The 14,623-nt window shown below is 51.9% G+C and overlaps 4 protein-coding genes across 4 annotated transcripts; 2 read left to right on the forward strand and 2 right to left on the reverse strand.

Moving 5' to 3' along the window:
* Positions 1-1,187, reverse strand: LRP88_09583 (ATP adenylyltransferase-domain-containing protein; the record flags this gene model as incomplete). Its single annotated transcript, XM_083246067.1, has 2 exons — positions 1-963; positions 1,059-1,187. 2 exons carry the CDS (start codon positions 1,185-1,187, stop codon positions 1-3), a joined length of 1,092 nt encoding a protein of 363 aa, XP_083097180.1.
* Positions 1,188-6,266: 5,079 nt separating this feature from the next.
* LRP88_09584 (uncharacterized protein) lies at positions 6,267-7,329 on the forward strand (the record flags this gene model as incomplete). The annotated part of the gene is made up of 3 exons (XM_083246068.1): positions 6,267-6,870; positions 6,929-7,056; positions 7,108-7,329. The coding sequence occupies 3 exons, from the start codon at positions 6,267-6,269 to the stop codon at positions 7,327-7,329; spliced, it is 954 nt and encodes a 317-aa protein (XP_083097181.1).
* A 146-nt stretch (positions 7,330-7,475) lies between these two features.
* Positions 7,476-10,842, reverse strand: LRP88_09585 (uncharacterized protein; the record flags this gene model as incomplete). Its single annotated transcript, XM_083246069.1, has 5 exons — positions 7,476-7,849; positions 8,262-9,191; positions 9,241-9,548; positions 9,807-10,120; positions 10,180-10,842. The coding sequence occupies 5 exons, from the start codon at positions 10,840-10,842 to the stop codon at positions 7,476-7,478; spliced, it is 2,589 nt and encodes an 862-aa protein (XP_083097182.1).
* Positions 10,843-11,360: 518 nt separating this feature from the next.
* Positions 11,361-13,682, forward strand: LRP88_09586 (P-loop containing nucleoside triphosphate hydrolase protein; the record flags this gene model as incomplete). Its single annotated transcript, XM_083246070.1, has 7 exons — positions 11,361-12,188; positions 12,274-12,320; positions 12,380-12,543; positions 12,670-12,759; positions 12,811-12,966; positions 13,019-13,084; positions 13,138-13,682. The coding sequence occupies 7 exons, from the start codon at positions 11,361-11,363 to the stop codon at positions 13,680-13,682; spliced, it is 1,896 nt and encodes a 631-aa protein (XP_083097183.1).
* Between the last annotated feature and the right edge of the window lie 941 nt (positions 13,683-14,623).

Consider the following 14,623-nt stretch of genomic DNA (forward strand, 5'->3'; position numbering starts at 1 on the left):
CTAATGGGACAGGGGACCAGGGTAGAGGTAAGATGGAACACCAATGTGCTGAAGACCGCGCTTGAGAGCACCAGGAAACTGCTGGATGGTTCTGTAGTCGTGCTCTTCCTTCACTAAGACGGTGCCAGCCAGGATGGTGCCGTTGACAGAAAGCTTGATGCCGAGAGGCTTTCCCTCATCGTCCTCGAGGTGAATCTTGTCGGATAGACGAGGCAGAAGAACCATGGTGTCCTTGGTCATGGCTAGGTTGTAGCTGATGCGAGATGGCCCGTCAAGGGGAGGTTCACTGTCGTGCTTTGGATGGCGCGTGATGGTAGCTTCGGCCATGCAGCCCTTCTGGTACATGTCAAGGTAGGTAGAGTGAAGCTGGTCAGCATCCATGCCGGAGATATTGCGGGCGATGGCAGTGAAAGGAAGCTTGGCTACGATGGTTCCAAAGAGTTTGTCCTTGACGGTGAGCTTATCAGCGACAATAGACCAAGGGGAGTCCGGCCCGAGGCCATCCTTCATTCGCGAGATGGGAATCATCTGAACATGCCGGTGTGCCTGGCTGGCACCCGAGAACTCGCCGCTGTTAAAGAAGGTGAATAGCCCATCACCACCAGGGTATTCATAACCGTCAATACAAGCACGAATGGCGGCAAAGTCATCTATCTCGAGTAGATGGTCCTGATCCTTGAATTCGTTGGTGGCAAGGATGAAGTGCTCAGCTGCAATGGCGAATTTGTTCAGGACAAGGTAGTGGGAAGGACCGAGGTCTGAGATACGGAGAGCTTCGGGAGGATTGTTAAAGACGTCGTTGGCAAGCATGCGAGCCTTCCTGGCCTGACGCTTGATCTCTTCCTCATCGGCTTTGGGGACATGATGGGGGTCGGTCTCAGCTTGGGCTTGTGACTGAGGAGCAGCGGGAGCGGCACCAGGCTCAGGCTTGCGTGAGAGACCAGGAGCGAAGCGCAGTTGGAACTGAACAGGAGTTAGCACCTGCAAGGATCACGCGGGAACATGTATGTCATCCATGAATGCCATGTATGTCATGTAACAGGGGGGACGACACTTACAGGCACCCCGCCAAGGGTCAGGACAGCTACTTCGGTGGAGTAGAACGTGAGCTCCTTCTGGCCAAGGGCGCGGGAGAAGGCGGTCGAGACCAGCCGGGGCAGGTCATTGATAGGGAGAATGCCCGGCATTTTGTCTCGAGAGAAGGTATACTCGAGGGGGAGACCGTTGTGTTCAAGCAAAAGAGTGACAAGCTGGTGATGTGAGCTTGCTTGCTCTTTGAGGTTGTTTGTCTGGGTCTGTGCTGATGCGGGAGAAAAAGAGGCAGGGCGAGGTACCTGGGTACAAGGTTCCACAAGGTTTGATGGCGGCACGGGTAAGACATCCGGTCCATTGACGTTAGGCCCCCTGTCCCTGGATCCCGGCACTTCCAGCGCCTCCAGCTCCGTTCCAGCTGCTGTAACCGCGTTATCTCCACTATAACGTTCCTCACTCTAGCATTCTCCGATACTGCACCTTCAATATCGTGCAACTCTGCTCTCCTGGCTCAACACCTTGTTTGATTTTATCTCGCCATTTTCACCATTATTTAAATTATTTCGTGGCTCGTACCGATACATTTGCCGCTCTGTTGAAGCATGGTGCAGTTTCAGTCTTGCTCAGTTCCTCCCTGTCGACAATTCCGACCTCCCAGCACCTTGCCTCACTCTCAAACTCCTCTCCGCAGTTCACTCGCCCTATTCCTTGGTACCTTACTGAGCAACCAAGGATCTAGCAGGAAAGAGGACCCTCTGAGGCTTGCTGAGCAACCGGGAAACCGGTGTGTAGTACCAGATTTCCCCGTGGGCGCCGCCCCCTAACAAATCTCAGACTCCCCGACCGCCATCTCCGATCCCGACAACCCGTCCCGTCCCTTGCGCCACCCTGGCCTACTGTCTTTCGTTCCAAATCCTTAAGACTCCCCGGTGACACGTCTATATGCATGCGGTGTCACTGGAGCACGTTGTGGAACCCTATCACCGGATGATTCCCACGGGATCACAGCAGAGAAGAAGCCTTGGCAACGAAATTGCGGTCAAGGATGAGCGGTCAGTCATTGAAAAATTATTGGAAGCCTTGTTGAAGCAGATAGCCGGCTCTGGATCCAGGAGACAGGGGTCTGGCTTGGTGGTTTAGCTGGAACTTATGTCGTACATAGGTGGCTCGCCCGTCCACTCGTCGATCATTACCAAGGTAGCAACGAAAAGGAGGATCTGACTGCTTAGACATCTTTTGTATGTATCCAGATACTCGTTTGTCGGAGAAAGAACCCTCCAAGCCTCCTCTAGCCCAACTTAACTTGGAGTGTTCAGCACATGCAAGGTCCTCATGAGGCAGTACAGCTATTTACCAGGCTCCATGCTCCCAGAGCCTGTTAGAGAGTGAGAGCACATGCGTCAAAGATGTACCAGAAGCCTCATGTAAGTGCAGACAGCCCCATCGATCCGTGGCCGGAATGTCACTAACACCCCATTCGCCCAGGTAACCCCTGCGATCCTCCCGACGATCCATCCTTTAGAGTCCACGGATACCTACAGAAGGAGGCGTTCCAAAGCCTTGAAGAAATGGGGAAAGAGAAAAGACCCCCAGAGCTCCCGAGATGCTAAACGGCCTAGGTGTCTACCCCCTGGGCGTCCAGGGTCACCGTGACACAGCAGGACTGGGTCAAGGGTCCAACTTACACGCGCAAGGCATGCAAGACTTACAACAAAGGAAAGGGAAGGTGGTACCTTGGTGTCCCAGAAAGCCAGACTGGGATCCCTGGTGCGATATGGATCACTACTCATCGTGTGCTAGGACTAGGCGCAGCGATCCTCTGAGCATCAGGGACAACTAACGATGGGCTCAACACCGTTGTACACCCTCAAAAGCATCCTACACACCCTAGGTAGCGACTGAGGTAGCGACTGATGCTAACAGCTTGGATTGACAAAGAACATGGAGTTTGAGGCTATCGGAACCCCGTGCTTCCTTGCCCCCTAACGGCCGAAAGCCCCCACGACCGAAATTTCCTGTGATCGAGACGAACAAATATCCAGAGCCTACGAATGAACACCGCCGGACCGAGTTGCTGTCATGAATGTGGATCATCTGTCTGTGAATAAGCCAGCCCTGGATCCCTCACACTCTGCCAACTTCGCGCGGTAACTCATACAGTGAACTTCGAAACGAAGCTGAGAGGACTACAAGGCAAGGAAAACTCCAAGCTCATGTGTTTAGAGGGAGATCGCAAGGTCTTTCTGCGACGAGAAATTGTATGAGAAATGTAGGAAGTAGGTGGAAAGCCCATGAGCCTTGCTTCCAACGGACCCCTGGAAATATCACGACCTGAGTTAAATGACGGGAGACAAGTTTCTTTTGTAAATATCCCGATAAGTCTGAAGATATGGCACATGGTACGATGTTGAGGGAGCGTAGGTGGCTTGGATGACTTCCAAGATTGGTATAAGTCTGAAGTTTCCCCTAGAAGAGTTTCCCTGCTAGCTCAAAATCTCCTATAGGCTTTAGAATTCCGACCGAAACCGCTGAGCTCGAAAGTTCAGGCCCAATTCTGCGTTCTTTTTGCCCCCAGCCGAATACAAGCACCCCAGAGAGAAGGCCTGTTTCCTACGGCCGCGAGAGAGTCAAGAAGGATACAAGTTATAAACTTAGACTGGATTGGAAACTCTACAGCCAGTGGCAGTGTACATGTAGCAAGGCGTATAAATATACATGGCTGTTGGGTGGTCTGGATCAAGGCTTATCCGTCTTCACGATACGGAGCCAAGAACAACCAGAGTCGCAGGAAATGCAAAGAATGGACACAATAAATGTATATTTAGACAAATGAGGGGTTTTCTTACCGGAAATACGTTCAGAGCACAGGGCTGGGTTAGAGTTTCTACGCTTCGCTCGGCTGTACCTCCGGAGAAGCACGCTGGAGGAGGGCACCGGGTTGCAATTCGGGTTCGTTATGACATTATCAATGTAGCTTCTTCTAGTTCCATCGAACTCTGAGAGTATATCGCCGGCAACTACAGAGGAATACGTGTTTGGACTCTGGACGGGCGTGATACATCGCGATAGCCCCTGAAAATGGTGGACACTTTTACGATGGTAGTTTGCAATTGCGACTGATAAGATTCGCACCAAGATTTCCCGGCTTACTACGCCGTTGGTAATGCTCTGGAATGTTGATGACAATGAGGCAGAGCGACGTTGATACGCAGAGTGGTCGTGGAAGGAAGATTGGGGAGCCCCTGAACTGGACCACCTGTTGAGCCTGGCTAATGCGATATTGTTTTGGGGCCTTCCATCTCTATTTAGAGATTAAAACGAAAGTACTAAATCGCTGTATTATTTGTCCTTGCAATGGACCTCAAGTCTGGGGAGGAGAAAATGTCCAGCAGTTCTCTCAGAAGAACCTCAAGGATGTTCATGCTCGCTCTCACTCTCGTTCTCGTGGTAGTTTCTCGTGAATCGGTTCATATAGCCTCTCGGTTCAAGTCGGTAAAGGAGGCTGTTGTTCGAAATGCGTCGTTTGCGGATTTAGGGCATCGATGGACTTATCGAGGTGGGTTAAGTATAATAACAGATAGCACACACCTCTCGGACGCCAAAAACCAAGAGTCCTAGACCAGGCAATCGTGGAACTTGCATGTAGCCAGCAGATATATAATGAACCCGCCGAGGGAAGGGGGCGAGGTGGTAGAGGATTCGCATTCGCTCACAGGGGGCCAGTGGCTTGGGTCATTTTCTGGCACTATCGGTTGCGTTGGACGCGCGAAGTTCTTCACTTGGAAGCAAGGGACGGAGGAAAGGAAAGATTGAACGGGTGTTTCTAGGAGATCTCTGCAACATAGCAACAGTCAGCGCTATCCCGGGCAGGTAACAAAAAAAAAAAAAAAGAAAAAAAGGCTCACCAGCTTGTCAACTGAAGGCCCAATTCCAACTGAGGAATGGCGGTCACTCCGCTTTCAGGAATCCCGTGCTCCTGACCTGGACTGTATCGGAACGAACTCGAGTTCTGAAGGTAACTCTTGCTGGCCGTCAGCCTTGGTGACATCGAAACCAAGAGGCACCTCGACGTTCCGGGATACCGCCTATTTCCTCTTAAGCTTGGGCAGACCAAAGAGAACAAAGGTAGCTGTTCAATACCCTCCACCATGGCATCAGTGACAGCCTGCAGCTAGTCACTCAGCCGTGGATCAACGAGGAAGAAGGGGAATATCAACGAATCTAAGAGGAGCCGATGTGGCATGAGCGGCTTGGGCCTCTTGGTGAAGATATTACCAAGACTTGAGAGAAAAGGAACTTCGGGGTTGATGGCAGCGCTCCTTTAGGGGACTCTTGATGCGGTAATGGCCTAACCGACGCGGAAAAGAACCGAGCTTGTGACCCTCAGGGGGCAAGGTGCGGTATAACGAGGGAAAACAGAAGGGTGTCTGCTATATTCTCAAAGATAATTACATCATTTGATTCAAAACGGCAAAGCAGCTCCAGTCCCGATAAGACATGTAATCTACCTCTGAAAGGGGCATCAGGCAAACACTGCCAGCTGCCGAAGCCACCCTCGGCTGCATTGCCATCTAAGGCTTGGGCAGGAAAAATATTGTTCCCATTAATATCAAACTGCAACGGATTGCTCCCCTCGCCTTTGATTGTTTGATTTACTTGATTGCACCCTTTGCCGTCACTGTGATCTTTCTCTCCCATGTGTTAATGGATGCCTTTATCCGTCAGTATTCTGTATTCCTATTCTTCATTACGTCTTGAAGGTACCAATTTATCGCCATGGACTACATAGCCACCCGTCCAGATCCCGCCTCGTCCAAATGATACCACACAATATCCCCGGGCGCATTGTCATGTGCCCATGAGCGGCCTCCCTGAACAACAATGTTTGAATATCAAAGGCCGACTGACGGGGGAGGCAGTGCAAGTTGGTTGCCACATGGTGCAATGACGTTACAAACTCTTGGCTGACTCGTTTTGCAGTGTCTCGGTGCCAAGAAGTCGGGCAAAACCATGATGACGGAGACGGCAGCACTCGGCCATGCCACCAAGGATGTCGATCATTCAGCCTTCCTGGGCGTCAGTCAGCCAGCCCTCAAAGAATAAGATCTTCGGTCGATCTTCTAGAAGCGCTCCGTATGACTCCATCCGTCTCCTGCTGATTATATATTCTGACGGATTCCCTTCACCTAGGTTCGAATGACCATCCGAAAAGCCGTTGACAAACCGAATCTATCATGACGTCTCCGTACTCTCGAACGATGCTCAAGGCCCTGTGCTTCGCCGGTCTTCTCTGCCGATCCACTACGGCTCAGGAGGACCTCCCACAGACCATTGTCGGATGCGACTATCTCGACTGCCCGTTTGGTGATGGTACTCCCAGGTACCAGTGGGCCAGCTGCACCCTAGCAGACAAGGATTACACAGCTGTTGGCTTCTCGCGGATACCCTTAAGCTCTAACTCCTCCTGGCCCGGCCTCTCGTGGCTTTATGGCGCCGAGCAGGACAGTTCCGCCTCGCCGGCGTTCGAGAAGAACTTTTACCTGGGTGCACCACCCGAGACGAACTTCTCGGACGTGACGGCGTGCGCCATCTTATTCCGGAACGTGAGCAGTGCGGTTGGATTTCAAGGCTCCAGTAGGACGTCGCAGGGTACCTGTGAGGATGCAATGTCAGAGGACTGCGTGGCAGCTTTGAACAGGCAGGCCGCTGCTGTTGATGTTGAAGGCCTCTCGGCCAAGGATGCCTGTTCTAAAGTGAAGGACGAGTTATTGGAGACGATGGACCCTGATTGTTATTCATGGGCCAGGGATAGAGATTGGAACAACATCACCGCCGTGCGTAAGTACTTGAAGGCTACCTATATCCATACTTACCTAGATGCTAACAACCTCATAAGCCTTGTCCGGACCAGATGCCCCCAAGCCCATCTCACGCCAGGAAAACTCTACGTCCAACTGCTGGCCAGTCTCCCCCAAGGACTACAGTCTCACAAAGGTCGAATCATATGTGGTGGATCGAAACGGGGTCTGTACTTTCGTCTTGCAACGAGAAGCCACCTGCTAATCTAGCTAACAGGACGAAGGCGCATACAGTGTGGTTCCTATCCTGACCGTCTTCTTCCCAGGAGACTCCGACACCATCCCCGAGCCCGAAAGCCAGATGAATTGCATCAAGAGTGTGGTGAACCCCGATATGGAATTTGATGACGAGAACGGTTCGAGTGCTCTGAAGGCTGTGCCAACGATCTTGGCCCTGGGGGTTTCAATGCTGGCGACGCTCGCAACTCTTTTTCTATGAGACGGTCGAGCCGCCTGTCTCGTGGCTATTTGCTTAGAACAGCACAGAGTATATACAATTCGATGTTATCAAAGAGCGTCCGGTCCGAAAATCTCAGTCCTATCCGAGTGACAACTTTTCGACCAAGACCGATCGTGTCCTATAGTTCAAGAACCACCAAGTTCAACACTCGCATCACCCTGACTAGCCTCCACTTCCTGCGCCTGCTCCTGAGACTCGCCAATCTTGTATTTACTCACACGCGGCCGAACCGATATATACTCGTCATCATAGACAGGGCCTTGGAAACGCAGGTTGATGGTGAACTTGAGCACGGAGTGGCGATAGGCCTTGACATCGATCTTTTTGGGAACCTCGATAATGATGTCTCTCTTCCACTCAGTAGCAGATATGAGATAGGTGACGGGGAAGGGGACGTCGTCTTGGTGGTCTTGGGCGTATGTTCGGAAGACGACGTCTCTCCAGGTTTCGTTGAGGTTTCTGGATGTCATGGTGATCTGAGGCGTGGAAGATGGCTTGGCTGGGGGCATAGGTCAAGAATCAATGTTGAAATAAAGCTGGCGACCAGGCGTTGTTCTGTGTTGGTTGAAGGCGCAACACGTCATTTGATCGACATTAGCATTCCCCACGTAACTTCTCCAATGGCAGAGGGGCTCACCCCTGCTCGTGACCGATATGACATGGATTCCAGGGCGACAGGAGTTTTGAATGTCAAGAGTTTACGTCAGATGGGATAATTGACGAAAGATGCATCAATCAGAGCCCCTAGAAGTCCTACACAAGGGTGTACCTTCCAGTAGACAACAGAATAAACCTCCACATCCCCCTCGCCATGCCTTTGACTTTAAAACATCTTTCCTTTTCTTCATGTGCACGATTAGGAACATCAAACCGACTATCTGTCTCTTCAACAACCCATGACACGCTCATACCGCGTATACTTGGCCGAGGTAGAGACTCCAGCACCATCTGGAAAGGGGTAAGAACAAAAGCCCCTCCCATGCTCACATCCACGTCAAAGGTTGCCCGTCGACGACCCATATCTGGACCCTGAGTTCCAACCTTGGTCATGTACAGAGCCATGATACTTCCAGCCGCCGAATGTTTCATGAGACTGTTCTTCATGCCAGGATTCTCAGACATGACTCGTTTCGCAGCCTCTTCTCCCATTCTCGAGAGCATAGAGCTAATGATAAGCATTTTACTATGCTTGTGATTTTCAAAGCGCTTTTCGAGCTCCTTGTGGGATCCTTGCTCTGATGGCTCTGCTGTCAGGTCCGATCTGGGCGTGTTGTTGACTAGGGCCCACGACCACAAACCCCCTTGCTCCATAACCCTGTCGATGATCCAAGATTGATGATATCTCCCATCAGGACTAGAATCTAGGGCAAACATCCCCGCTCGGTTCTCGACTTGCAGACCTGGCGGAAACTCGTCGACGGACTCAATCATGTCGTCCAAGTCGCTGCGGCTGTTCCAGTACCGGTTCGAGGTTGAGTTCAGGATCGAATCCGCCAGTTCCTTCTCGCCCTTCGAGGCCAACAATTCGATAATCTTGAACATGATGTGCGTCGTGGCCAGCCTAACAGTTTCTCCATCGGGTTTCGAATGTCCTTTGCCTGTGCGAAGTTGTTCCCAGGAGCGTGCATGCTTGATCTGCAAAGACTCAAGGCTTATGAAGCGATCTTTCTTCCAGAGATGACCAAGGATAGAAAGGCCATTATAAGACAGGTCGACGGTAGATCCAACATTCTCCAAGGAAAACGCACCAAAAGGGTTCCACTCGCTGATTTGCAGTAACGGAGTCTTGCGGGAGAGGCTGTGAACCCAAGAGAACTCTCCATCATCGTGTGAAGGTGTTACTATCGTTGTATTAGCAAGGCACTTCTTCGCAAGGGGAGTGTATCTTACCCAGGGGCATGTTACTTGGTACTCTGTAAAACTCGGGAACAAGCAACGAAAAGTCGTTGTTGATGACAGAAAGAGCAATAACGCATGCACTCAAGCTGTCCTGGGTCTTTTCGAGCTCAATGGTGTTGAATCGGACGTGGTATCCACACATGTTGGCTAGGATGGCCAGCTTGTCAGGCACCCTCAGGAGGCCGCGGAGCTTGAGGAATGTCAGGGCCACTGCGGCATTGCAAGTCCTCCTGGGCTTGTTGGTCCCGGCAGAGAGTATCGTTGCTTTTCCTGGTTCTCCAGGGTGGAAGCATTCGATCCTTTTCAATGTCAGTTCAGGTTCCGTTTTCTCGTCCTGTCGTCCCTGTTGACTGGCTAGGGGGCCTTGTCCGATGACAGGTCCTGGTCCGGCTCTGGTACGTAATTCCGCCACTAGGGGCCGTATGAATGGCGTACAGACTCGAAAACAGGTCTGCATCACATCAAGCCGGATTGCTAATTCGCTTCGAGACCATTCATGGCAGACCAACATCCAACGGCCAACATCAATCCCCTCGAGCCGAGGAAAAAGAAGAAACATGTTCCCACTAGAGGCGAAAGCTTCCTGCAAGATCCAGGCGCGCGTGTTCCATCTGTCGTTGGCCACCTTGCTCAGGGCTTTGTACATGGCGGTGCGATAAACCGCCTGGCATCCAGGAGGTGGTGCCTGACCACGGCGGGAATTATCACACCCCTTTCCTTGATATTCGTAGATTACTTGGAGGCAATTTAGGTCTTCTTTGTTTAGCTCGGCATTGAATAAGCCGATCGAGGTGTGGGCACGAAGGTAGACATTGTCCATGGCCTGGATGGCGAGTTCTTGTTGTTCGGGATTGTCTTGCTCGATGCACTCCTGGTTTGATAAGCCATGTCAGTACATGGCTTGCAGTCCTCTCATCTTTGGAAACGAACCTGGTCTATCCAGATCAAGCGAAAACCGTTCTCACGGGCAAAGGTCACAACCCGGTCAATCGTGCTCTTTGCCGCTCGCATGTCTCGAACGCTGCCATCCTCCTCAACCACCTTGTAGGGTCCTTCTTCATTGTCACTACGGTTGGCTGTCGCAGCAGACCAACAGTAGGACACGGCGACAAAGTGATCACACCTGCTGTGCTCGTTGGAACCAACCTTGTTCACTCTTCGGATCCGAAACTTGGTAGCCTTTCCTTCGTTTGGGAAGAGAGGAATGTGCTGGCAGGTTTTGCACGAGTGCTCTCTGACATGAACGCATGGGTCGGCATATTTGTGCAGTTCGGCTTCACGGTTCTCGATCCTTGCTGTGGGAGTGAGGGAGAGATGTTTCTCGCAAACATGACCCGCAGGGAGGGGTAATCGTTCTTGACAAGGCTGGCACTGTCCAAAAAGGGGCGTGTTCTGGTTAGCTTCCTGAGGCTCGTGATCATGACCATCGTCGAACGTGAGGAAGCGCAGGCTATCAGCCCAACTCGACGTGTGGACGCGGGTCATGCGCTGGCCAATGATGGTCGCAACATTTTCACGAAGCTTGTACCATGTGGCATTTTCTGCCTGATCTAGGATCTCATCCGGCAGTAACTCACGAGTGTCGTCAAGCATTTTGTGATTGATATTGCTACCAGCTGAGGTGGCCTCGAAGAGGCGGGCAAGGCGGCCTGATGACACATTAAAATAAAATCAGCTAGAGCTACAAGAAAACAAACTTGCGGTGGGAATTATTGATTCTAGCCAAGGCAAATTTTGGATGTCCACTGTATCTGCACCTAGATGGAGAGACCAAGTCGTTTTTGCACCAACAACACTCCCCTCCAGCCAACACAGCCTCCTCAAAAACCCCGCAGCCCATTTTACCACATCATCTCTGCAGTCGGGCGTCGAAAAAGGCAAAGCCGGTGAGTTCACGACAGCCTGAAACACCCCTGCTATTGGATGCGCCCCGTTCTGCCTGTTCTGCAAGTAACCACACTGCTGACGCCGAGGCATGCAGCTGTAGAGTCAGCCTCGGCTGCCTGGAGGTTATGTAGACAGTCCCCTCTTTCTCCACGTCGAGTCATCCTATTTAAATTGTCCCTGAGGCACGAGACCAGACTCCCTTCAGTCAAGCTTCACCCTCCATCATGAGAATGCCCTCCACCTATCATATGCCCGCCCCAATGGGATACCTGAGCGCAAACGACAGCGAAAGCGATGACGGTGAAAGCGATGACGGCGGAAGCGATGACGGCCTTGGAGGCATCGACAGCACAGTCCAAGTGGGCATGACCGCCGAGACAAGAGATCTCTATAGAAAAGACAGCGATGATCCCTGGCAAGAATGGGCCCCCGAAGACATTGGCGTCAACGCCAACTCAGCCGCCGCAGCTGCTAAGTTTGCCCTCATCATCCGCCGCCAGAAGCACCGCGACGACAATGGAGAGCCCGCCCTCGCTCTGTTCTCCATCACGGTGCAGAGCCCGCTGATCAAGAAGCAATTGGGCTCCGTCTTTGATGGGTACAAGGGCATCAACACAAACTTGAGGAAGCTCGACTTCAAGGCTCCCTTTCACGAATTCTTTTACCGATGGGAAGAGTTTGTGCAGGCCATGCCAGCCGAGACAGAGGAGAACGAGGTTTCGAGGAGTCACTACAAGCTCCTTTTCGACACTATATCCAAGGAGATGACGCCTCACATCGAGCAGGTCACTGACCTGGTCAAGAATAATGTCATCTCATTTCAGTATGTCTGGGCTCTCTTTGAGCCTGGCATAGAGGTCTACACCAGAGTCGATGGCCACGACCGCATTCTTGTCCTCGACCATGGCGAGTATCAAAATACCGACTGCGGCATCATCTACAACCTCTCGTGCCGCTACGTCGACACTGACGGAGAGCGCTTTGGATACAGGAATATGGACATCGTCATCCAACCATTCGGGAACTTGAGGCCTATCTTGGAGCTCGACGTTGTCCCCAGCCGTCTGCAGCCCAACATTGAGGCCATCCGGGAGCGGCTGGTAGAACGAGGCCAACGCTTCGTGGCGCTGAAGGGAGTTCACCACAGATCGTACACTGGCGTCTATGAGCGAGCGAACCCCCCCGTTGGACATCCAAAAAAGCAGCATGTGAGCATATCCAACCTGTCTTTTCGGTAGCAGAGACTAACCAGCCAAAAGGTGGTTGAGGAAAGAATCGTCATCGACGGCAGCATGTTCTCCAAGTACGTCGATGAGCACCAAGGACGAATGCGACCTCTTATCCCCCTCGACGAGTCGCCACACGGGGCCAATTCGGACATTGAGAAGAGCCTGGATCCTCAAATTCGTGAGAAAATGGGTTCCCGACCATCTCAACCGCCTCTATATCGGATGAGACAGATCACCCCCAGTAGAGGGGGACGATACGCTCCTCCAATGCCTATCCCAATCATGGACACGGAATCAAGGCCAGTAGCGCCGGAGGACGAGAATCTCCCTGATAAGTACTACCATCTGTGTACACACGTAGTCAGGGGGTTCTGCCTCAAGGCGAAGGACTGGGGTGAGTTCTTTTGCCACGCCGTTCCAAGAACAAGCGCTTACCAAGGTATAGGATATCTCGACATCGACCTCATCCAGGACATTGTTTGGAGCAACACTGCGTTTGACCAGCTTGTTCTGCCGCACGACTATAAACGCATTATCCGGGCATTCGTCCATGCTCAGATCTCTGGACTGGATAATTTTGACGACGTGATCAAGGGAAAGGGTAAGAACGGACACTCTGCGAACGGAAAGACCCATGTCTAACGGATCTACAGGACGGGGCATCATCATGCTCCTGAGTGGAGAGCCAGGAACTGGCAAGACCCTCACATCAGAGTCAGGTTCGTATCTATGTAGTCTCTCATCTTCTCTGTCGTACTTACATCTCCCACAGTCGCCGAAACCATGCACAAACCACTATACGGCATGAGCGCTGGCGAACTCGGCGACGACGCCGGCGAAGTCGAAGAGAATCTAAACCGCGTCCTCGAACTGTCGACAAAATGGCGAGCCGTCCTCCTCGTAGACGAATGCGACGTGTTCCTCGAGCGCCGCTCATCGTCTGACCTGCAGCGCAACAAGCTAGTCGCCATCTTCCTCCGTCTGCTCGAGTACTACCAGGGAGTCATGTTCCTCACCACCAACAGAGTCTCATCTTTTGATCCTGCCTTTGAGTCCCGTATTCATCTGACAATCCACTATCCGAAGCTGGACATCAATAGCAGACTGCACGTGTGGAACACCTTTGTGAAGATCGAGACCGGTGGCGTCTCGGAAGCTGAGCTTGGAGAACTTGCCAAGGAGGAGCTCAACGGGCGACAGATCAAGAACGTTGTCAAGACGGCGAGGCTGTTGGCGTCTGAAGAAGGGGTACCGCTTTGCTCGGGTCATATCAACACGGTGTTGCGGATCAAGAGGGGGAATATCAAGATGGACTAAGTGGTTGTGCCGGAATTCCGAAGGATGCCACCATTCCTGCTCTCAAGTTGAATTTTCAAAGAGGTATTTAGCGTTTCAAACTAGGCTTCAGTTTTCTGGGGTTGTTATTTTCAGCAAACCACTGGGAACGCCCCTGACATTTCCTGCAACACCAAATCTTCAATTGCGGTATGGATGCCCATCATGCAATCTTATACAATTACTTCTTCCATGCCGAAAGAGATAGTCAAAAGCCGGGCTTGAAAAGGTGATTGACGTAGGCACCGCTGGCGCCGGTCCGCGTTCGACCGGCCGGGGTCCCCCGAATGGACAGCGCTGGACCTGCTCGGTTTCGGCGATCGGGCTTCACGGGCACCGAACAGGATTGACTTGCTGAGCCACCTCCAAATACCTGGATGCTTTTCCTGTGGCTGTGTTGACGTCAGTTTTACATTGGTGAGACCCGTACGAGAGCACCTATCATATTTAGTGACCCGTACCCAAGGTTCGTCTTCGGGGCTCCGCGGGTCCCGAACCCATCCAGCATAGACAACTCATATACACTTGTATTTTACAAGAACCTCATAGCCAAAGTCAAATAGACGTCAATCACTGTCAGGTCATTTTCAGAAGATCAGTTACAGAAACATATCTCACCTCCATCGAATCCTTCACCTCCAACGCTGCGCATTCACCACACGCACCATGCGGTCCAGTTCAGAATCGCGGGTCCTCCGTACCTTGGGCCTAGTGTAAGTCCAAAGAACCTCGCGAGAAAAATCTATATCTGATTTTCTTCCTTGAAGCGAACGTTACCAGTCCGCACTGCATCTGCTGGATCTCTACCCTAGCACGGTCTTAACCTGCCACTATAAAACCCCACATCATCTTATCACAACCCCTGCGGGCCAACCAGATCTTGAGGAGTTCTGGGAACGTGCAGTTGCCAGAAACATCATCCA

The sequence above is a fragment of the Fusarium phalaenopsidis genome, assembly GCF_050370095.1.
Source record: "Fusarium phalaenopsidis strain FUZ10S chromosome Unknown contig_32304, whole genome shotgun sequence".
Lineage (NCBI taxonomy): Eukaryota > Fungi > Ascomycota > Sordariomycetes > Hypocreales > Nectriaceae > Fusarium > Fusarium phalaenopsidis.